This window comes from Saccoglossus kowalevskii, chromosome 3 (assembly GCF_978046115.1).
Source record: "Saccoglossus kowalevskii chromosome 3, keSacKowa6.1, whole genome shotgun sequence".
Taxonomy (NCBI): domain Eukaryota; kingdom Metazoa; phylum Hemichordata; class Enteropneusta; family Harrimaniidae; genus Saccoglossus; species Saccoglossus kowalevskii.
The window spans coordinates 35,340,564-35,365,473 of record NC_140643.1 but is presented as its reverse complement, the minus strand read 5'-3'; the positions used below and the strand labels follow the sequence as shown (position 1 = coordinate 35,365,473).

Sequence of the window (24,910 nt, the reverse complement as noted above, 5' to 3'; positions counted from 1 at the left end):
TTGAGAAAACAATTTCTGAGACAAAGTTATATGAAATCTTACTTCAAGCATGAATAATTAACTACCGTAAAATCTGTATTAGAAGCCGCATCCCTAATAGAAGTCGCATCCATTCTATTTGAATAGTTGAGAACCAAAAATTCATCATTTCTCATATGTGTAGATGCTCTAATAGAAGCCGCATCCCCTCTGTTGCATTGTACCATTTTAATAGAAGCCGCGGCTTCTAATACAGATTTTACAGTACTGTTATCGTACAAGTATTTGCTTACAATGCCTACACAAGAGAAGATAGGATTCCAGTATTAATCGAACACCATGTGATATTACTACAAATGTGATATTACTACATATAAACTTTTAAATAAACCGATAAATCTTTAAGGATTCCCTTTAGCAAAATTAATTTCTTTTACTTCAGACAATAGGTTTTTAGAATTTGCATAGTTTCTTTTAACTTTGAACAAAATATAAATATATACAAAACTCAACAAATACAAAGAAAATTCAAGTTTAAAGCAAGAACATAAAATAGGGCTGCACTTCTAGGGCTAATCTGCACTGGCTCGGAAGGTTGTAAATGATTAGCTAGTTTGAATTTGCATAACAATACTGACAATGAACGTGCATTCAACGCCACAAGTTTTTTTGTTTTTTTAGCCAATCAGAATTCATCTTCCGAGCCAGTGCAGATCAGCCGCACTTCTAGTACAGGAAATATGATACAATATTCATCCAATATTCTCTACAAATTGAATCTCTGGCAAAAGTATGGCTATTTACAGTACCTGCCAACTTAGGCTACCGGTATTTTAATTCCTTTCAACTAAAAAAATTTGGTTAGTTTTTTTTCTAGTATTTTAAATTGAAATGATTTATAAAATAGGGCAATTTTTTTTTTTTTAAATAAAAATTCAGCAGTGAATTTTAATGAAATCTGTTGGCTGTACAAAAACACAAAACTATGCGAAAATTATGAAAATTTAGATGCAAAACAACACAACACACTAATGATAGAGTATAAACAGTGAAACTTACATCATTATCAGAATGTGCTTCGTAATTTGATTGCTGATTAGAATTTTGATCGAACGCATAAATTAATCGTATGTCATCAGTGGTCAGCATATGTCCTTCAATAACCATCTCACCGCTGTCTTGAAACTCTCTTAGTTGCCCATCTGACAATTCTTTTACAGCCTTGGCAACAATCTTAGAATCAGCCTTGAGACGTTTTCCAAGGACCATATAATCGGGTTCTGCCCTCAGATGAACTCCATATTTTTCTTTGTCTCGTGAGGTGGTTAACTGACGCACGTTCAATTCCTGGGAGACACAGGCCAAATAAAGTTAACGTCTGGAGAATTCATGCAAAAATGGCAGGAAAAGGGAACACTGAATAATTGGTTTAACATTCGGTTAAAAAACATTTTAAAAGGTTAAATTTAAATTAAGTTTTTCAACCTCATTCCACAAACGATGACCCTCACATTTTAACCCAAGTATGTTGAGTTTTGCTTATGAAACACTATTAATATTCACCGTAGCACGTATGCGTTTCCAAGTGGCCGACATATTGTCACTTATTTTCAGGCAACCTGCTTGACAGTTAATATATCTCACCTCAATAATGTAAGTTTCCAGTAATCTTAAGTCATCCAGAACCTTGTCATCTTGATGTATGACAACCACTTCATGAAGAGGATACTAGAAACAGAAATAGCGTAACAATTTTTACCTTTCCTTATATAATGGAATTACTTTTTTCCCCAAAGTTGATGTTCGTAAATTTTATAATTACACAAAATTATTCATTATAATTACAATTTTAATAGTTAAAATACTTAGTTTAGTTATTTGGTCAAAATGTAAGTTACCAGTTACCATAGTGATGGTGATGGTGAAAAGAGGCAAGGAAAGAAATAATGCTCATTCAGTTGAATCAAATCAGACAGATCATTGCAACAACCAGTAGACAGACAGACAGACAGACAGACAGACAGACAGTAGGACACACAGACACTAGTCCATGTACAAAATGTATGCTTCACACCTAAAATAATAAACTACCCGGTAAAGCATTTCAAACAAAATTTTGATATAATATGCCAAAAACCTATGCTGACCATAAAGGCCAAATTTCACGCTTGAAATATTTGTGACTTAGTCTCATGTTTTCATTGACAGTCTCTTTCCTTCAGATATACATGTGGCAATTCATTCTATCATAATGTAACTGAGCATTTTACTATAGTATCACTAACACGATACAATTTGTCCGGCTGCTATTTGCTTCTAAGTAAGCTTTTAAGAAGTAAGCCCACCTGTCAATCAATGTCAAAGCAACGTGGCATTCTGGGAACTGATGTCTGACCTCTAGGTTGTGAAGGTAAAATCTTTCCAAACACAACAAAAACATGTATAATCAGGACAAATTGTGTTAGTAAAATTAAATTTTATGTAAGATGACTTATTAAAATTTGATTTTTTTTTTACAGGCAGCTATTTATTCATCAATGTTGAGATGGATTCCAAGAAAAGATATAATCAGTTATATATTGCCATAGAGGGCAGTATGCATACTTTTAATGGCAATGTTTTTCTGTCTCTGATGACTCTTCCTAGTTCAATGACAGCTTGCATCTTTGCCACAGCTTTCTCAATCTGTTCATCAATTAATTCATTTCTGCAGAAAAAAAACAACATTTTTTTTTACTTTTCACAATTGCATTTAAAAAAAATAAATAACCTCAGTGATCAAGTAAACATATCATTGGGATGATTAAAAAACTAGACATTATTAATATAAGTATTAAGTGATTTAGTTTTGTCATTGGAATTGAAATTTTGTGGTCATACTTGCAATAAACAAGTCATTGACATGATGTAGTCCTCGTTGTGCAATAGTAAACAAAACTGAAACTGAATCAGACCAGGTGTGATGTAATTAAACTAATGTGTATAGATTTGAACTGCTTATGAGTAAAAGTACTGCTTTTGATATTTTTGATTAGCATTGTGAAATTAATGCATTTTCATTAGTGTGTGACATGATGTATGAGGGACGTGTGATGTTTAAACATCATTGGTCCAGATATTGAATTGTGTGTGGGTTGAGAAAATGTAAAAAGAAGAAACCTGAAACAGCAGTATAATGAACTATAACCAACTGAGCTAGTATACACACACACAAAAACTTGAAAACATAGTACTATAATTTACATAATATTACATATTATTTTTTGATACTTATATAGCGACATAACTCCAGAATATCTTATAATGATTAATTATAATGATAAATAATGATTGACATTCATTTACGTCACAACCATGGACACAGAAAAGGAGTTTACGGATATTGATATAGAAAGCATACTCCAGCTGTTGAGCGTACTTGTGAACAATGGTAAAGATGATTTACTCAAACTAGAAAATATATTCATCGCTTTTGTGAGGATGTGGAAGGAAACTCAAATATTTTGACCGAGTTGTAGCGACAGTGTATAGATTGTTGATGTGCGCAACTGCCCCATGCGCTTCGCAGGATCTGAGGTGGAGGTTGCAGACATATAATATATCATTGCGGTATTACGAAAAAACAAATTCCTACAAACTTTGTGATCTCAGAACAACAACTTTCAGGAATTTCTACAGACTAAACCAGCGATAACAGGGTCTCCTATAATCCTCATACATCGATAAGTAACATGATGTAGAAAGACAGAATTGTTTGGACCTGAATTCCCTCTAGTGGTCAGGTTGGGAGATGTTGCAGAGACATTCACACCAACACAAGTATAAATACTTCATGGTGATTGATGTATGAGTTTACAGAAATGCAAATGAAAATATTTTGTTTGATTTATGGGTTTATATATTTTGATCTAAAAAGTCTCATTTTGATTTTATTGATGAGTAACAATCGTCAAAATCAAAATAACTATCTACACTAAACATACAATACATATCATACTTGGTGACTAACTAAATATTCCACAGACACAGCATAAATTGATCGTACCTTGGCTGAGGTAACATCAAATAATGTACGCTTTCATCTTGGTTTTTTGACGTACTAGAATCAATTAAATGCCTCAAATTCTGGTAGATTTGCTCTGTAAGGAATGGCGTGAATGGTGTCATCATCCTCACCATTGAGAATAAAACACTAAATAATGTTTGCAATGCACATAAACAATCCTCAGAACCACCATCACCCTGAAATTGAACACAAAAATAAGTTACTTATATTTTAAGATTTTGCTCAGAAAAATTGAGCATTTTTGCTTTGCATGTTTTTACAAGACTTTCGACCATTTGATGTCTTTTTTGGGCAGAGGTTTCTTACATATTTTATGCCAACTGTCTAATATAAACATGAAAAGATTGTCATTTTTGTTTAGTTTTCCCTGGATTTGTGTTCCATACTTATCTACAGAATACATCTCTGTCTTTTTGAAGATATTTCAGTGTTTGGGTTAGCAAATTTAAAGATCGCTTCACGTTTCCACTCACCTTAAGACGTTTCCGATTTGACCTTACATACCAGTTAGTTAATTTCTCCACAAATCTGACCAGCTTTGGTACAACAGTATAAAGACGATAACCTGGAATTAACAAGCCATGCATGGCACAGTCCTCGTTAGTTATCAAATATATAGTTTTGTTTATAGTAAATTAAATATAGTTTCAACATAAACATGTCAGAGATATGGATCCAGAAGCTGATGCCTGACTATGATTTTTAACATTAAAATTTTTGACATTCAGTCATCCATATTGCTCTGAAACATCATAAATTAAAACAAAATCAGATCGTCAAACCAATACATCTGTATATCTATGACATGATGTATAATGAATATATAAATTTGAACATCAGTCGAAGCATGTCAGAGATATGGCTCTAGAGTAACATTCATTAAAACAAAATGACCACTAGTCAGCCACTAAAAATTTGATCTGGAAAACAAAATGACTTGCATCAAGGTCCCATAATATCTAATGTATGTACCAAGTTTGAACATACTCCATCAGTAAACAACCAAGATCTGATTCTGGGTGCCAGAAATGCTTGATTTTGATGAATTTTCAACAGAAAAAATGGCCACTATTCAGCCATCTTGAATCAGACCGTGAAACAAATTGGTGTGCATATATATGTATAATATCATGTATAAAGTATGTGTGAATGTAATCGATCTAGGCATGTCTATAATATAGATCCAAATGCACACACACATTCTCAGATTCATGGACGCAAAGACTGTGTCTGTATTGGAACTAAAAACTTAATCCTTTAACCAGTTTTAATCCTGATTTGTGTATCCTCTTGTCCTCCCTATCCACAATAAGCTGTGAGAACTCTTGATTATTCACCCTTTGATGCATGTAATGCACATACCTGCCATTTCTTGTCTAACAAATGCAATCAAACTCTGCGTAAATGACATGATCCACTTATCCATTATATTGTCCAATGGTCGGAGAAGATCTTCGTTGTACACAAATTGTACATTCTCATCCTACGAGTTGGATTGTATCCAGAGAGTGAGAGATAAGAAACACCAGGATTATGATTTTGTTATATCATTAAATCCCCCCAGAATTTGATATTTTAATATTTCACCAGTTCAATTTTAACATAGCTTTACATTTGATGCACTTCCTTTAATATAAAACATGATGTTTGTTCTAGAAAGTGAGGCATATACCTCGGTTATTACTACAGTTGGAAGTTTATACTGAAATTATTTCCCCAAACAAATTTCATGAACGAAATACGAAATTCATATGATTTCGCTAAATTTTATTTTCACAAATTTAAATTTATATATTTTATTTATTTCAATAATTCAATGGTTTATGCGATGAAAATAAAAGCTAACTATTATACTGTGTTTCTACCTTGTGTAGTCTCTCAACATTTTGCATTAGGAATCTGTAGGCATTGTACCATGGAAGGAAGACGTCTTTTAACACGTCCCGAACTCCTTCTTCTTTGAACCTTAGGCTTTCAGCTCTGACAACAGGTGAATTGATTAAATATAATCTACAGTACAAAAATAAAACCGAAATTAATGTATTACAATAAATTTCATGAAGACATAATTTGTTTTTTTTATGGAAATTTATAAAATATGTATGATTTAACTTGGAAGATTCCCACACTTCATTCAAATTCTATGATGATGTCTTTATTGGCAAAAGAATCCATTTGGTAGTGCCCCATTACCCATTAGTCTTTGCAGGTTTGCTTCAATCATTGGCTGATTTTCATACCATACATCACCTTGTGATTGGTCAAGTTGTTTTCAAAAATCATTTAAAATTTACAAAACGTTTCTGCCTTCATGAAATTCACTGTGGGAAAATGTCACTAGTAATGAACACCAAGCTAAGGATGTCTGCTCCATACATGTTGGTCAGTAACAATGGTGCCCTGGATAGGTGTGTTAACTCCCTAAGTCAGCAGAAATGATCACCTAGTCAGTGAAAAAGACAATTTATCTGAGATGCATCAACACCATTGGTGAGTAAATGATAACTAGTTTATTGGATGAGTCAGAATGACCATCTACCGAAGTGTATATCTCCCTAAACCCAAATTTTTGAGCAAGTTAAATTATTTAAGGGGTATCAACTTCATAGGTTGGTACAGTATGACCTTCTCAGTAAATCCAAGAATTAATGCTAATGATTGCCCAACTAGGAGGTATTAGCTCCTTAAGCCAGTAATAACAACCACCTACCTCAATGCATCTGATCCATATTTATTACTACAGTATGACCTTCTCAGTAAATTCAAGAATTTATGCGAATAATTGCCTAACTAGGGGGTATTAGCTCCTTAAACCAGTAACAACAACCACCTACCTCAATGCATCTGATCCATATTTATTAACAACCTCTATAGGATCAGGATAATTCTTCTTCCTTTTACTCATCTTTTGTCCATCACTGGCCAGCACTAAACCGTTGACTATCAAGTTTTTAAATGGTGGCTTGTTAAATAATGCTGTTGATAACACCAATAGTGTATAGAACCTACCAAGGAAACAAAATATTGAATGTGACTGATACTTGCCTTCCTGCTTGCATACAAGCCTGAAAAACTGTTGAAGCTAGAAAACATTTGTACACATAGGATTTTCTGTGTACATTTCAAAAATATCTTTTTTCAAGTATGTGTCAGATGTATAAATATAAAGTTGTATTTGAGAGTGTCAAAATAAAATAGAGAAATGTTTTAAATTGTTTAATTGTATAGTTCTAATGGACTTGAAAATTTTACTTGTGCAGACAGTAATAAGAAGCAAGAGGCCAAAAACATATTTGCAACCCAACGTTCATCAAATTGTCAACTTTCACTGACAACTATAGTGATCACATGATCTTCACCCACTGATATGAGTGATAATAAACATCTGAGTAGTGACAGATATAGTGCATACTTCTTCGCTGATTGAATTTCTGTATGTGATATTTGTGAATGCATGTTTTAACTCACCATCCTCTGGTCTGATCAATTCCTTCAGCAATGAAGTCAGCTGGAAATGTGTCTTCAAACTCACGTCTGTGTTCAAATGGATAATGTTGCTGTGCATATGGCATACTGAAATAGACAATACAAGTATTTATCAAATTTACTGTGGTGTATATCACATGACTGAGGTGCATATCACATGACTGGTGCATATCACATGACTGTGGTGCATATCACATGACTGTGGTGCATATCACATGACTGGTACACATCACATGACTGTGGTGCATATCACATGACTGTGGTGCATATCACATGACTGTGGTACACATCACATGACTGTGGTGTGTATCACATGACTGTGGTGTGTATCACATGACTGTGGTGTGTATCACATGACTGGTGTATATATCATGACTGTTGGGCATGTCACATGATCGTTGTGCATATCACATGACTGTGGTGTATATCACATGACCGTTGTGCATATCACATGACCGTGGTGTATATCACATGACCGTTGTGCATATCACATGACCATTGTGCATATCACATGGCCGTTGTGCATATCACATGGCCGTTGTGCATATCACATGACCGTTGTGCATATCACATGACCGTTGTGCATATCACATGACCGTTGTGCATATCACATGGCCGTTGTGCATATCACATGGCCGTTGTGCATATCACATGACCGTTGTGCATATCACATGACCGTTGTGCATATCACATGACCGTTGTGCATATCACATGACCATTGTGCATATCACATGGCCGTTGTGCATATCCCATGACCGTTGTGCATATCCCATGACTGTGGTGTATATCACATGACCGTTGTGCATATCACATGACCGTTGTGCATATCACATGACCGTTGTGCATATCACATGACCGTTGTGCATATCACATGACCGTTGTGCATATCACATGACCGTTATGTATATCACATGACCGTTGTGCATGTCACATGACTGTAGTGTATATCACATAACAGTTGTGATGGTCAGCACTGCTCCTGTGTTTTAATTTCACGAATTTGTCAAGGAAACGATGAGTTTTATTGTTATTTTACATGTTCGTGTAGATTTAATTTAGCGGATTTACATTATCAGCAAAAATATCGAAATTAAAACCCAGTGAATAACGAATGGATTTACAGTGTCTTCCACTCAACAGACATTATGAACAAAGAACTTAAAAACATCAGAACCTGAAACTGAATAAACTTCCAATAATTGAAAGCTGATAATAGTTTATATGGGATTTGGTTTTGAAAGGTTTTTATGCAATGACAGATTTTACTGTACTCAACAAGAGAGACTCACCTTCCACTTTCAAACCAGCAATCAAACACCTCTGGAATACGTCTCAATGGTGGCTGACCTGCACGTTTTGATGGAATGGTTATTTGATCCACACTAAAAGAAAGAAAGAAACAATACAGAGTAACGTCATTCCATTAAGAATATATAATAAATAAGTGTCCTATGATATGCATTCATTTCAAATGCGATCAATAATGGCATGTGGCTAAAAAGGTGCAGGAAACTCATCCAGTTATGCAGTAAGTTAAAACAAATCCATGCATGACTGTGGTTTATTTTACACATAAAAATGGCCGCCAGGTAGCCATCTTGAATTAGATCATGACAAGAAAGTTTTAGCATGATGCATTTTGTAATGAAATGTACAATTTTGTATGAGATATCAAAGTACAATGTACATGAATGTTGTGAGATGAAGCAGGATAACAGAGAAGTACATTGTGACAGTAGAAAATATTCTGGTCCTAAAACACAGATATAAATACAGTATCAGTATAGTTACTTTCACCTCAACTCCAACAGGAATGTCAACAAAGAAAAGGAATTTAATATGCTCTAATGAAAGCCCATGTACATATGTAAAGCAGCAATGTTTGACTTCGTTGTACTGCATGTGTGAGTACCCTCAACTTTGTCTAATTTAGCAAATATGGTATTTACTTTTCTCTATGGAGATCTTTAATTTTAACGCCTGACAGTGTTTCTAATTCTTCTATAGATCCAATACAAACAACTTCTTCTTGATCGTCACTCATCCAGATCGGTATTGGTGTCCCCCAGTAGCGGTTACGTGACACGGCCCAATCATGGGCATCTCGTAACCAATTAGCAAATCGCTTTTCTTTCACAAATTCAGGCACCCTTCAGGAAGATATAAATGCGATTAGAAACCATTTCACTGTGATGACACTGTCAATGACTTATGAAATCATCAAGGTTTTAAAATGTGCAACTTTGAATTACAGTGGCAATATTCGACTATAGTTACCATTTATATCATTGAACATATCAATATATTTTCAGTTCAAAAATAAGCAAGCATAAATGTCCTGAACATTTAAATGCTACAACAATTGCACCACATCACGTTTGATATAGAGACATATGCAACGCTGGTACAACGCTGCAACATTGTTTACACAAAATTCGAACACACGCTAACACAACGGCAGTAGTGCTTTAACCTACCAATAAGTCTTCTGATTGTTATCCAATAATTTCTCTACCAATTCTTCAACTCTGATAAACCAACTTGGCACTCCTTTATAAATTAATGGTGTTTCTGATCTCCAGCAGAAAGGATAGCTATGCTTACAAGTACTCTGATCTACCAGTCGGCCATGTTGTTTCAACCATTTTGTGATATGTTTGTCAGCATCCTGTAATGCAATAAAAATGTATCCCATGATTTATCACATCAAAAACGGACTAGAGACCTTTTTGAGAGCACCATATGATAAAGACTGTGATGAGGAACTTATCGATGCATTATGATTCTCATAAAAAAAATTTAATATTTTTATACAATTTATTTGTTAATGTTTAACCAAATGGACATATTTGTCAGTTGGTTACAATTCTCGATCACAATCTGTGAAAACAAGATAAAAATATAGCTGCATAGCAGCGATGACGGGTTTCGAGCCTGCGTGGCTCATGGCAAATTGCACTTGCTTGATGTGATTATTTGATGAACGTTTCATGTCTAAAATGCAATGTTCTTAACAAGTCCTCTGGTATTTTGCTAGTATGAACCACACTGGAATCAACAGACATAACCATTTATAGTCATCTGTCTAATGTCTGGCAAATTGTTCATGAGTTATAGCGTAATTTCACTTTTTACTAAATCCAAGATGGCTGCCAAAGGAAGCCATTTTTCAAAAATCTGCTTCAGTAACTTACTTTGTAGAGCTATGGCCATAGGTGCTGCAAAGCAAATTTCTAATCACATGAATGAGCTATTTTTAAGAAGAAGATTTTTAAAGTTTTTTGTCAATTTTCAGAAAATCCAATATGGCGGCCAAGGTCACATGACCGCTAAAGATTTTATTGCTGATATTTGCTAGACATGAGCCAATGATGCCACACAAAAAAAACGAAAGTTCCTAGACCCTCAGAAAGTGGTGGAATAGGGCACTTCCGGTTTGTGTTCTACCTAAGATGGCGGCCAGGTCATGTGACCTACATAGCTGGTTTTGGGGTATGCACCACAACTCATGGCCCTTTATCAGCATGCAAAATAGCAAATCAATCGCAGCAATATTTTTCAAGTTACCGTGGTTACAAAAAACGGTAGAAAAAAATTAATAATAATATACATAACAATTACAATAGGGTTTCGCTCTTTAGGGCTCGAAACCCTAAAAAAAGGTGTTCAGAGGGTTAAAAATATTGATTACTATTGACTTTTTATACGAGATTACAAAGCATTGTATAATATACACATGCAGTCTGCCAAAAAAAAAGGAGGAAAAGATATTGACAGAGGGTTATGTTTTGAAAATGAAGTGAATACTCGACACAAGCGTGTCACCATGACATTTTTAATACTGATGGAAATAGTACAACTGATTTTCAAAATATTCAAAATGAGATTGACAGTACATGTATATCATTTACAGTTTAAACTTTGTAATAACATTGTCGTAACTAACACAATTCAAACAAACATTATTGGGTAATTTCAAATTTACTACATTCTAATCATGGTGAAAAATGGTAGCTTTGATCAAATATTTTGTATACACACCATTACTGAAATGTTACTGTTACCTTAACGTATTGTTTAGCAAAGTCAGTGACTTCCTCCGTAAAACAGCCACTGTCATTCACTGGACAAATGACTTGTTCTTTGTTTATTACATTATTGGCAATGCATATACGGTAATCGTCCTAGAAAATAATACATATGATACGTAATAATAATAGTTTATTGCATTTATAATAATATGAGGTTATTACAAGAATACCTCAAAGTATGCACGAAGATAGTACAGCTTATACGTGTAATCATTCCATATTTGGAATTCGCATTTCCTTATATGGTAGGATGAAAATACCTCGTAAAATACCGCAAAAACACGGCACACTGTAACTTGTGGTGTTACAATGACAGATGTATAATAATATATATTTAATAATTAAAAATAAATTTTTACATTAATATTTAATGCTTAACACATATTTCCTCACAGATTACACAGCATAGACAAAATACAGTCAAATAAGGAAAAACACAAAATAAGACAAATCAAAATGACTGACAGATGAAATTCCTGAGCAAAAAACCTATAAAACCAGGCAATATATTAGGGCAACACCTGCGTTCAGAAGATATATAAAACATGGTGATTGTTCAAACGGAGTTTCTATGGTGACCAAATTTAACCAATCCCCATTGATAGAATACTTACTGCTCCAAAGAATGGTGCTTGATGTACAACACCGGTACCAGTATCATCTGTTACGTAGTTATCATTCAATACACGGAAAGCACCTTGCTTCTTGTACTGAAAACAAAATACTCAACGTAAGAATACAAATATACTGTCAACCACTGGTAAGGTGACAAAAGACAAATTTCCAAGTGTCAGTAAAAATTGTGAAAAACCACTAAATGTCTAAAATATAAAAGTCACAAGTGATTTCAAATTATGTCCTCATAAATGCAAATAACTCATCATTTTAATACCGTACTACCATTAATTTTCACTGCTAAAATTTGGGTGTAGTATTTGCCACATTTTTTAGTTGTAAATTTCTATTTTTTTTTATAAGAAAACAATGATACACGTTAAATTTTGTGCATTCAAAGGCTCAGTATGTAGAATATCATTGGAGAATAGTTGATCTGCCAAGCAAATATTTTTTATTATAACAAAATTATACTATAAGTTGACAAGTGAAAACTACTAAAGTCAGCCATAATTCCATAGAATGATACAGGAAGCATTATAAAGGGAAGCAACACACTGTAGTAATGCTAAGTGGCTCAGTGCCGTTTGCTTTTATTTGATTCACACATGTTGCACATTGTATTTTAAGTGGTACAGTACAGTTCTCGCGAAAGCTTTGGCTTCACTTCAGCTTCACCTTCGCTTCAGCATCACATCATTATGGAATTGTTATGGCTTCAGCATCGCATCAATGTTGCGACATTAAAAAGTAAGGTTATCACTTCGCTTCATTGTGGCCTCATTATGGCGACAATGTGGCATCAGCATCGCTTCATCAAACAAAGAAGTACAGAACTTATTTCGCCCAACCTCTCGCCCGCTTCCACTTTTCAATCGCTCGCTTTTGCGACCGCTTGTTGAATTTACGCTTTATTTTCGACTGTGCAAAAATTCGGACTACTAACAATTTTCTGGTTTAGTAACCGTGCATAGAAGTTGAACAACCGTCAAAAGTTCAAGTACTTTTTGTTTTAACTATCTATAATTATATGCATGCAATCTGACCTTTTGACCTAGATTTGGCTGGGATTGACTATTTTTATTTTAAACAATATTCTGACGTGACGCACTGCTACAAAATGTATTTCAAAATGGTTGTCTTTCAACAGAAGTACGACATGGTTGTCCAGGTTTCTTTTCCTGACTGTGTTGAGTTTACGATTTGTATAATTATTGTTATTTCCCCCAAGGAGAAGACAAGCCGAAGACCATGAAGCTAAATAGAAGTCCCGTGCATGGACTGAGTGAAAGAAAATATTTCTAAGGCTAAAATAAAACCTAATATCTCTTTGTGTATTTGTCAATTTTGCATATATTTGGTAAGACAGTATGTTCGTAAATATCTGGAAAAATCTCGTCTTTCGTTAATAATTTCATTTGTTTGAAATGTATACCGACCATGTCCCAATAATTTGTTTGGAATATCGATCCCCGTTGGTTTCTCCAAACGGTCCAGACGTCCGTCATTCAACACAATTAGTATTTATTTATCGTAACACATGGGGATCATGTCCCGTAATTTGTGGGCTGTAAAACCAAATAATTAAACAAGTACTATTTATTATATATTTTTTCTCCTTCGCGAAACTACAACACAGCGTAGAGTTGACGCTGTGAAACAGTCGCCTTGAAATCGATGGAGCTTCAATTATCCATTTCTCACCTTGAAATAAAACAAGCAGCCTCTCGGCTGAGATAGCTCCGCTGTTAGCAATGCACATTTCAATTAAAGAACAGAAGATATCATTAGAAAATGAACAATATGTATAGTATCAAAACAATCAGACTTGCGGTTTTCAACAAGAAGTGGAAAATATCACTTTTTACCAAAAATTACAAAAATATTCATCAAAATTAGAGAATTGAAGATATCATCATGAAATGAACAAATCTGAGTTAGAACCACATGTAGTACCTATATATGTAATATCAAAGCAATTGGACTTGAGGTTTTTAACAAGAAGTCGAAAATATCACTTTTTACCAAAAATGACAAAAATATTCACCAAAATTAGAGAATTAAAGATATCATTACAAAATGAACAAATCTGAGAGAGGTCCACATGTAGTACCTATATATGTAATATCAAAGCAATTGGACTTGCGGTTTTCAACAAGAAGTTGAAAATATCACTTTTTACCAAAAATGACAAAAATATTCACCAAAATTAGAGAATTAAAGATATCATTACAAAATGAACAAATCTGAGAGAGGTCCACATGTAGTACCTATATATGTAATATCAAAGCAATTGGACTTGCGGTTTTTAACAAGAAGTTGAAAATATCACTTTTTACCAAAAATGACAAAAATATTCACCAAAATTAGAGAATTGAAGATATCATCATGAAATGAAAAAATCTAAGATAGGTCTACCCAAGGTACATATACACCAAGTATCAAAGCATTCAGGATTGTAGTTTTCAAGAAGAAGTCGAAAAAGTAAAACATTGACAGGGACGACGACGGACAATCACTCATATGATAAGCTCCGGTCGACAAAGTCGACAGCGGAGCTAATAAAAAAATTCGAAGAGCATCGGGGGATATATTATTGACCAGTCTTACCAATCGCTAGCTTTATTTTATTCAAATCCATAAAATTCACGAGTTTTTCAACATTTGTTGGCAACTTCCACGCTAAAATGGTTGAAAATGTGGGTGTGGTTCTCTCGCAAAATCACGTTGATAATACGGACAAATATGGTTCTGTGACCCAGGTCGTGCTCCGATCAGGTGACTCTCAGCCAATCAATGATGTTGCAACAAAGCATATTTGACACTAATTTAAGGGTCATCGTACCATCCAATCTCCGGCGTCGATTCACATAGTTTTGTTGTGCTGTGACAGGCTTCACAATTATTCACTGAAAAACATCGGTATATTTTGACAAACGGCTGGGATTTGACCTCAGTTAAAAAAAAAGAAGAACAAAAACTGGGCTGAGATACAAATCAGTTTTGCAAGTTGGAAAATAAGGTAAACCAGATTGGGGTCGATGATATACAGTCTCGAAGGACTTCCGTGTGTATCATTAGTTTCAAATTGTTCATCGACTGGTCACCAAATATTTACGGCTACAACTAAATGGACACGTTTTTTTCTGAAGCCCAATAAATTATTTCTGCATGTCAAGTGCTATTCGATTTTTTACAGGGCATGTGGCTTGTTTTTATTCGAAAATATTTTTTGTGAGAATACTCGGGTCACAGATCGTGACTTAATTTTGAAAATTGGATGTAAAATTTTACCAGACCGACGCCACCACAACAATCCAATCATAGTTAGAAATGTGCGCACTTGTTTTGGAACTTTGTATCAAGATGGCAGGCAACAACGTTGACGCACCAGGCGACGTACGTGTGTTTTGCATGTATTAGTAGTCCGGGCATGGGATTGGACCCCAATCGGACTTGGCTAAAACGAAACGAAACACAGAAAAATGCCACCGAAATGAGGAATCTGAATCTGTTCTCTTACCAGCAAATAAAATGAACGAAAATAAGGTAATTTTATAACAAGAACAGTTTCATTTCATATAGCAAATTGTGTTGTATCCGAACAACGATTGCATCGTGTGATTTAAATTTATCACGATTTTCCTTGCAGTCAATATGACACTCGTCACCTTGCAGATTGCAATGTACTTCACAAAGTTTTTGGTAACCAATACTCGCAACATTAAATAATTAAACAAGATATTATTTTAAAATGTCATTTTACTCTTGGTCATATTATTTTATTCCCCTTATCGCCTTGAATTTCAAATCGATTACATATCGAACTTCTGTACATGTGTTTTTCTCTACTGCCTTTCCATGTGAAAATAATGAGGTCATATTCATGTCACAATACTTTGAAGCTGATGCCATGTTGATGCTATGAGACTGCGAAGCTGAGGCCATGATGATGCCACAAAATAAGCGAGACGAACACAGCTTCAATTTTCAATGACGCAAAGCTGATGTCACAATGATGCGATGCTGAGGCGACAATAAAGCCATGCGTAGGCGACAATGATGCCACAAAAGCCAAAGCTTTTGCGAGAACTGTACTGTAACTATGGCGAGGCGTATTGTTTACTTTGATGTGTATCGTTATGATTCACTTTGTATGTAATACAATGATAAGAAATATTCACTTACTTCCTCAAAGTAGCTAAACAGAGGTTTGTATCCCTTGTTTTTGAGAGTGACACCCTTAAATCTGAAAATGAACAATTTGAAAATATTCAATATTTGATCAAGTGATTGAACTATTCTTTGGAGATCTAGTGTATATTTCACAACCATTCTTGACACTCACAAAGGTAAAATAGCAATGAGTAGCATACATATGTCGTCAGTTTCAGGGGTAGATCTAAAGTTTAAACTTAAAACAAACCCACCTGTCTAAGATGGTATACTCATCCTCTTTCTTAAAGAGTGCCACCAATCTAGCTTCCATCAAAATATAAACTTTGCTGTCTTTCTTGTGTTCTATCTTGACATAATCCATGTTGGGATGTACACACAAAGCCATGTTACTCGGTAACGTCCACGGTGTGGTTGTCCATGCTATCATTGACACATTTGGATCTTCATCAAGTGGAAAATTCACAATGACTGAAATATTACACAAGGTAAATAGGTGAATGATAAAAATATGGTTTAAATGTATATTGCTCAGGAAATCTGAGCATTGTGTACTGGTTCTTGTCAAAAAATATCAGTAGAATGGTATCATGAAAAGAATAAGTTAAATTAAGTTATTATTATTTATAACCATGATCAGATTTGAACAGGTGGTTCACACTGTTTTTGCTATGATGCGCACTCAATGCGGAGAAAAACAGAAGTGATCATAAGGCAAGATGGTGCAAGCCTCTTTGCCTTGGTCACATGTTGAATGATGTGAAAGAAAATCTATGAGGTCATTGGGCTTCCCCTGACCTATAGTTCAAAATAGTCATTTTGACTGACCGGAGTCTATTGTGGGTAATTGAACGTAGTGAATTGACTCATTCATAGATCAGAACTAGTTTTTAATTATGTACCATGACCAGATTGAACAGGTTTTTTTTTTTTATTAACATAAAATATACATTGTATTTTCAATAACAGAAATAACTCAACTATTCTACTTATTGATGCTGGTTCATGCCTACAAGTGTTTGTGTACATGTAGGTGAAACATAACAGAGTTGATTCTAGAGTAACCATGACAACCATACTACACACAACCACATAAATATCTCACCTGCTGGATCAACAACATCTTTATAATTTTGTCCGGATTCAAAGTTAGAAAGTGGAGTGTTGCAAGCTGTGGAGTAGGGCATTACCTTGAAAAAAAAAAACAATTGTTATTTATCCAATGTAAGTGGAGAGAGGGAAAAATGTTTTTTACACTTTGAGAGTAAAATCAAACCTGTGTTAGTGATTATCTCTATATAAAGACCACCTGCCTGTAGCGATAACCTGTCTATAGTGACCACTTTAAGACAGTCCTAAGACATAACATATGAGCAACCTCTGTATAAAGACCACCTGCCTATAGTGACCACTTTAAAACAGTCCTAAGACATAACGTATGAGCAACCTCTGTATAAAGACCACCTGCCTATAGTGACCACTTCAAGACAGTCCCAAGGCATAATGTATGAGCAATCTCTGTATAAAGACCACCTGTCTTGTATGTGCCCTTACCAATATTTTGTTGATTTGCCTTTGTTTAGAAACCAAAATAATAATTAGTAATTTGTTTATGAAATAATTTTTCCTTAAGTCTTATGATATTTCTATGTCAATATCATTTATATTTTCTGCCAATAAATTCACAGTAATTTACAAAAATAGAGTCATGTGACTCATTTGATGTGTTCAATTTTCCCTGATTAACTCAACAAAAACCGTGAAAATAAACATGTGTAAATAAAAGTTATTTAACATGGATAACCTCTTACCTTGAATCCTCTGTAGACCAAACCTTTGTCAAATAGTTGTTTAAACACCCACCAGATTGTCTCCATAAACGATGGATATAGTGTCTTGTAGTCATTGTCAAAGTCAATCCAACGGCCAAGCCTGGTTACCACAAACTATAAATATAAACACAATGTAAACAAATCTCATCTAAACATGGCCAATCCAAGAAAAAACTTTTGTGTAAATTGCATGTGTCAGATACATTCTGTTTGTTCAATAGAACTTTACTTTCACTTGGAAATTGTTTTCTCTGAAAAGATGAATTAGTGAGAATAAAATCTAAGATTTGTTTCTTTGTTTTACATTCAACTCATCAAAAATCAGTGAAAATTAATTTGTATAAAGTTGGCAAATATCTTGTCTGCAAAAATTTCAGCCAAAATAAAGTATTTTACAGAATCTCTGTTCAATTCAATGGCAATGTTTCCTATTTTGTATATTGTGCTGTAATATAAATTATATTATCAAATTTTTTTTTTATTTATGTGAATGTCTGAATTCAGTCAAAACTAACCCGCCATTCTTTGGAATATCTCATGACAATCTTCCTGCATTCAGCGTTGTATTTCTCAATTCCCATTTTCATCACATCATCAGGTCCTGTGATACCAAGTGTCTTGTCTATTTCATATTCCTACAACAAAGACAAACAGACAGAGATGATTTATCCACATATGATGCATTTTCAGCATACCGTACTTCCCCTGATCATAAGTCCCTCCCCAGTGTATAAACCCAACCCTCTATTTTTTAGGCATTTAACGAGTTGAGGGCATCACTGATAATCCGGCATCAACTACATTTATTAAAATATGCATGTAAAAAGTGTATTTCATTGCATAAAAATAATGCTTAGTTCAGTAGTTTAGTTTGTGTAACCAAGTCATTGGACATCATTTTACCTCTCTAAATAATCATCATGAACTATCATGAATGGGGTATGAACAAGTAAACTAATCTTTGATGTGACCTGTTGTCGACCATCAAAGGTGTTTAAATAACTTCCTTCCACACTCACTTTACCTTTCGAAAAATATAGAATCAACAGTTTTGGGGGGAAAAAATCACTGTTTTTTCGTTGAAATCAGTGATAACAGATCGCATTTTAACATCACAGAAATTCACTTCCGCATTGCATTAAAAAATTTACATCTTCAATAATCGGGAAACTTCATCAGTATGATACAGCATTTTGATTGTATAATGAAAGTCTTGTTGGAAGGTTTATATAAACATTATTCAAACCAAAAAAATATTATATATACATTGATTTGTTTAAGCGCACATTTAAATTTTCAGGAATGAATGTCTCATGGTTTGTATTCCAAGCTGTAGTTGAATTGAATTAAATGACAGAGTATGAGCTTTGAACTTTAACTCTTACCACAGGTAACCCATGACAATCCCATCCAAATCTTCTCTCCACATAAAAACCATTACCATGTGCGTATCTCGTTACAATGTCTTTGATGGTACCAGCTAAGATATGACCGTAGTGAGGCAAACCAGTTGCAAATGGCGGTCCATCATAAAAGGTATATCTGAAAAGATAAAAATATTGAGTTCAATAAATATGACAATTGACGGTCTTAGTTAAAATGTTTATAACATTGTGCTATGAATATAGATCTACACGATAAATGACAATTGAATATGGATACAAAGATACTGTAGAGTACTTTATTTTAGTTAAAAGCGAAAGTTGAACAGGCAAAAATATTTTTTTAATGTTTTCCCATATTATTTCTGATGAACAAAAAATAATAAATATAATTTGTCAACAGTTAATTTTAGGTAATCTGAAATTTCAAATAAACATATCAAATGTGATACAGTAGTTTTCACTGTCCAATTTTCTAAATTTGTAATAATTTATTTGATAATGTGCATAATAAAAATAAAATAATTCGGGCCACGAAATGAAAATGTGCAATTGTTCCATGTATGGTAATTTACATGTATACCTTGGTTTTCCTTTAGACTGCTTAAGGCTCGTACGAAATGCATCAAGTTTTTCCCATAATTCTAGTATCTTTTCTTCCTCCTTAGGAAAGTTGATGTATTCTGGGACAGGTTGAACCATTCTGTGTGTACAACCTACAAATTGAACAATATAATAGCAAATTTTAAATACCATAAATATCATGATATTTTTTCCATAAATGGTGTACCAGTATGCTTTTATGTAAATGACAGAAGTGTATCTATGGGCAAAATATGTACTATTTAGAAAGACTTGTACCCCAACCCTAATTCTAACTTCTTACCCCACTTCTACTCTCCATCACCCCACCACCAATGACTTGTATACACCCCTGTTGTGAATACCTATAGATATCTAGATGGGCATTTATAAATGATATGTGGGCTGGAAGATGATGGTTTCAGTTAGAGTAAAGAATGAGAGTGCTATGGAGTTTTTTAAAAACAGATAATGAATATTCATACATAATTTAGTGATAAATAATATCTATGTCTCTATTTACAATGTTTCCACAGCGTGTAATAATACTAGACAGAACGACACAAGTAAATTCAAAAAAAAAAAAAAAAAAAAAAAAAAAAAAAAAACTTCACTACACAATTACAGTGTAACAAAGCTGTTATTAAATGAATGATGCAACACTGATATGTGGTTGTACTAGTACATTTGTATTCAGAATCAATGTAAAAATGAACATCAACATGATCCGTGTATTGATCACCCCACCCCCTCTCTCCCGGTCCCCCGGAAATACACCCCACTAAAACAATAATTTATGTCGCATAACGTAGTAGATACAGTGATTGTTTTATAGATGTGACTGTTTACACACCTCACTCGATTTTTAGGGCCATAGATTGTCAGCTGATGGATCAGTATACGAAATGAAAGTACAATTGTCAACCGCATTATATCTATACACACATATGTTACGTCAGCCACAGTACATGATTCATTGGATGGACACCCGGAAAATACGTGAGGTGATGATTTACTTACTGTATATCACGGAAAAGGCAACACGATACTGCAAGTTTCAGCGATCGACAGTTGATACTAAGTCTTAGTCAGAGCTCCCTTCGCACAAAAATTAGGGTTGATCACTAGAAAATACACATGCAAGCTAATTCCTGATGGCGAAACTTGCTCGCAACTCACACATGTGAACTTACCGGCGAAGGGACCACTGCGCATTCGTCTGCGCAGTTTTGAGGTCACGTCAAGTCTCGTGCAATACGAGGTAAGAGTACGTGATTTGAATGTGGTGGATGATATTTTGCAATTTCTTTTTTTAACAGCACTGAATGGTTTTTCCTATAAAAAGTACTTGACATTAATTAGAAACGGTTAATAGTTTTAAAAAGCGATTCTGGTCACAAATATTACGAGAAAACCTGAATTATCTTTATATCTGTATCTCAGTTCAGGGTATTTGTTCACTATAAATATATTTAAAGCGCGGTGGTCGTCGCGCAGCGCGTGTTCGAATTTCATGTAAATAAACAATGTATTTTACACGCGTTGTATACGTCGCTATGAGTCCTATATCGAAGAGGACGCGCGCGACGACTGTCGCCCTTTAAATTATCTCCTGGGCCGTTTAACTGACATTCTCCATAATTTGAAGAAAACTACATTTATGTATATTGTAATTTGCAACAAACAAACAAACCATTAATTACGTAATCTAATTACATGAAATTTGAACTTGCGCTGCGCGACGACCACTGCACTTTTAAAAAAAAAGATACCTCGCTGACGTCATCCTAACGCGAAATATTGTAAACTATGGTGGCAGAAAAAACTGAAGGAAACCGTCCAACAAGACCGAAAAAACACAACTTTCCTTTCGCAGTACGCGGTATATGCCGATAGAGGGCGCGATGGCGTTGTCCATCCACAAACGTAAACTCTTGAAATTTCTTCGAAAACTACTGGAACAAAAACAATATTTTTGATTGAATCAATTGGTATACCTTTATGGGAACGTATTTGAAGATTCGCCTTTTTTTCAAGAGTGACACGTGTGTAAACCAAAAGAAACATGGTTATCATGTTTTATTTGCTATTTTCCTTGGCTAAATTAATCTGGGCTGGTAGAACAAGTGTTCCATGGTTAGAAATGTTATTTATGTGTTGACTCAGTAATACAAATAAAAGCAAATTTATAGTGTTTTGTCAACGATTTTTGGATGTATATTTAGATGAGATTTCATTTTTATTTGTTAAAAATCACAATTCGGTCAGTATTCAGTTTCAAATGTGGGACACTGAAAGTCACTGTAATCATCAAAATCGAGCGGTTACTATATATGTTCACATAACGGACATAATGGCAGTAAAATTACATTTGATTCTATTCACAGTAGATGGGTCGCTTCAATCGCTACGTCGCCTCAACTGTTTTGTTTTGGACACTAACGTCATATCACTCTTTATGTGTATGATTCCGTCTATTATGTAAAGATACAATGTTACCCCAGGCACTGGAGGTTGTAATGTTCCGCCCGCCCGCGGCCGGTAGGATAATGCTTCTAGCGGGCGGGCGGAACATTACAACCTCCAGTGCCTGGGGTAATACAATGTGGATACCCTATGGCATTTGTCAGCAGATGTTTAAACATGGACGTATCATAAAGCTAAAAAAATCTGTTTTTACCTCAATCATGAACGTACAAATTTTGTTGAGTATAACGTATCGTAAATTAAATGCTCTGTTTTGTACGCGTGTGCACGCATTTAATGTAATAAACGTGCATGTAATTCGAAACACACGGTCGGCAGTCGCGTTGTCGCGAAATGATCGAACTATGGATGTCCTGTCACGTATTAGCACGTTCAAGGCCGAATAAATACTGATATTTTTATTGCCAAAACAACGTACCCGCCTATTTTACGTTAAATCATTCAAAATTAATTAAATATACCAACAAAAATACTCAGTTATCTTCATTGCCCCTTTGATTGATATTCTAATAAAATATTACCCAGACGTGCATTAAATAAATAATAGTGACATAATAATTAGAGCCAAGCAAAGTTTTTTTAATTTACTGAAATTAAGGCCGTCCCTGGGTGGGCTCGAACCACGAACCTTTCGGTTAACAGCCGAACGCGCTAACCGATTGCGCCACAGAGACATCTACGCCAAATAAGCCAATGAACTTTAAACCCATCATTAGTTCAATGTTCATTGGCCACACAATTGCCAGTAAATATGGTGGTGATGAATTGTAAACGTCAACAATGAGACCAACTCATTTCTTCCGATAATATAACGTTGACAAATGTGACCAGAAGATTTATCAACAACCACGAGTTAAAAATAGGTCTATATATACTTTCCAGCAAAAATCATGAACTTTGGTGTGCTTTTACTTGTATTCAGAATACTCGCATAATATCCCAAACAAACAATATGATATAAGTTTGTTAAAATAACGATCGTTACTTGATGGGACCAGAAGATTTATCAACAACTACGAGTGAAAAATAAGACTATATATACTAAGTACTTTCCAGCAAAATTCATGGACTGTGTGCTTTCATTCAGAATACTAGTACTCGTATAAGTTTGTTAAAATTACGACCGTCCCTGGGTGGGCTCGAACCACCAACCTTTCGGTTAACAGCCGAACGCGCTAACCTATTGCGCCACAGAGACTACTGTTAAGACTCGAAAATAAATAATTACTCATACAACACTTTATCAACAGGTCAATGTTCATTGACAAGTTGCCGGTGTGCCCCAACAACAATTACTCAAACATAAGCATTTCTTTGTTAATCCTTTCACCAATTCCCCTTACTGAAATATCATCTGCCTTATCTCAGTACAGTTTACCTAATCTGATTACAATTTATATGTTTTATTTTTAAATTTTACATAGTTTAATTCATTTGTACTGTATTTCTCTATTATTTTGTAATTTATTTTATTATTTTAACTATCGACACATACTTTAAAAATGCCAGCAAACAAAAAAAAATTAAGTATATACAAATGAAATAATTAAATACATATGTTATAGATCAGTGAGAAAAAAACAAACACAAAAGAAAAGTAGAACCCAAAGTAGGATATTATTTTAATCGCTTTGAGTTCAAACAAATCTGGGTAATGCGTATCAATACTCAAACAGCTAGCCTTCGAAAAGGGGCATTACTATATCAGTTCGTAACCCTAACATAGACCAAACACATTATACTCAGAACCCGTAGTATTTTTAACATTCTTGCTATCCAAGACGGATACCTGGACATAATCGTAATCTGTTTAGTCACTTATAATGAGCTTTCTATAATGGCTTTGTGAAAGACGGACAATCGCAGTCACCAACATGGTAATGATGAAAGCCACGGTTACACGCTACAAAGTTTGCCCAAACCTACTAATTTACTGTGCCGACAACTCGTTACAAAAAATAATAACAGTTTTTAAATTTCGTAGAAAAAGAAGCACAAATAGAACTATGTTTTACATACATTTTAAACCCTTGCACGATGTGACATGTTTATTGTTGTTATGATGTCAATATTCATGACTGTAATCTGGTGACATGTGTGCTACGATAATACGGTGGATTACACCAAACATGTAGTACTAGTAAATACTTGGTTGTAAACCCAGAGGCAAACAAAACACAGAATAATTCGTCGAATATTAACGCGAGGCGTCGA

General features: G+C 34.5%; 1 protein-coding gene across 2 annotated transcripts in view; it reads right to left on the bottom strand.

Annotated features, from left to right (window-relative positions):
• LOC100369426 (isoleucine--tRNA ligase, cytoplasmic-like) overlaps window positions 1-21,418 on the bottom strand; it is a 34,945-nt gene extending 13,527 nt beyond the window's left edge. For both annotated transcript variants that reach the window (XM_085497132.1, XM_085497131.1), the window contains exons 1-22: window positions 21,230-21,418; window positions 20,211-20,343; window positions 19,631-19,787; window positions 18,761-18,880; window positions 18,225-18,359; window positions 17,519-17,603; window positions 16,668-16,884; window positions 16,426-16,486; window positions 12,237-12,332; window positions 11,596-11,715; window positions 10,009-10,199; window positions 9,481-9,681; window positions 8,821-8,913; window positions 7,514-7,618; window positions 6,880-7,050; window positions 5,911-6,055; window positions 5,408-5,528; window positions 4,519-4,610; window positions 4,025-4,221; window positions 2,584-2,686; window positions 1,624-1,707; window positions 1,039-1,326 (exon numbers count right to left, since the gene is read on the bottom strand). In XM_085497132.1, the coding sequence (XP_085353258.1) occupies window positions 1,039-1,326; window positions 1,624-1,707; window positions 2,584-2,686; window positions 4,025-4,221; window positions 4,519-4,610; window positions 5,408-5,528; window positions 5,911-6,055; window positions 6,880-7,050; window positions 7,514-7,618; window positions 8,821-8,913; window positions 9,481-9,681; window positions 10,009-10,199; window positions 11,596-11,715; window positions 12,237-12,332; window positions 16,426-16,486; window positions 16,668-16,884; window positions 17,519-17,603; window positions 18,225-18,359; window positions 18,761-18,880; window positions 19,631-19,787; window positions 20,211-20,329 (2,901 nt within the window). In that variant the 5' untranslated portion in view covers window positions 20,330-20,343; window positions 21,230-21,418. The remainder of the gene's footprint in view (window positions 1-1,038; window positions 1,327-1,623; window positions 1,708-2,583; window positions 2,687-4,024; window positions 4,222-4,518; window positions 4,611-5,407; window positions 5,529-5,910; window positions 6,056-6,879; window positions 7,051-7,513; window positions 7,619-8,820; window positions 8,914-9,480; window positions 9,682-10,008; window positions 10,200-11,595; window positions 11,716-12,236; window positions 12,333-16,425; window positions 16,487-16,667; window positions 16,885-17,518; window positions 17,604-18,224; window positions 18,360-18,760; window positions 18,881-19,630; window positions 19,788-20,210; window positions 20,344-21,229) is intronic.
• Window positions 21,419-24,910: the final 3,492 nt, after the last annotated feature.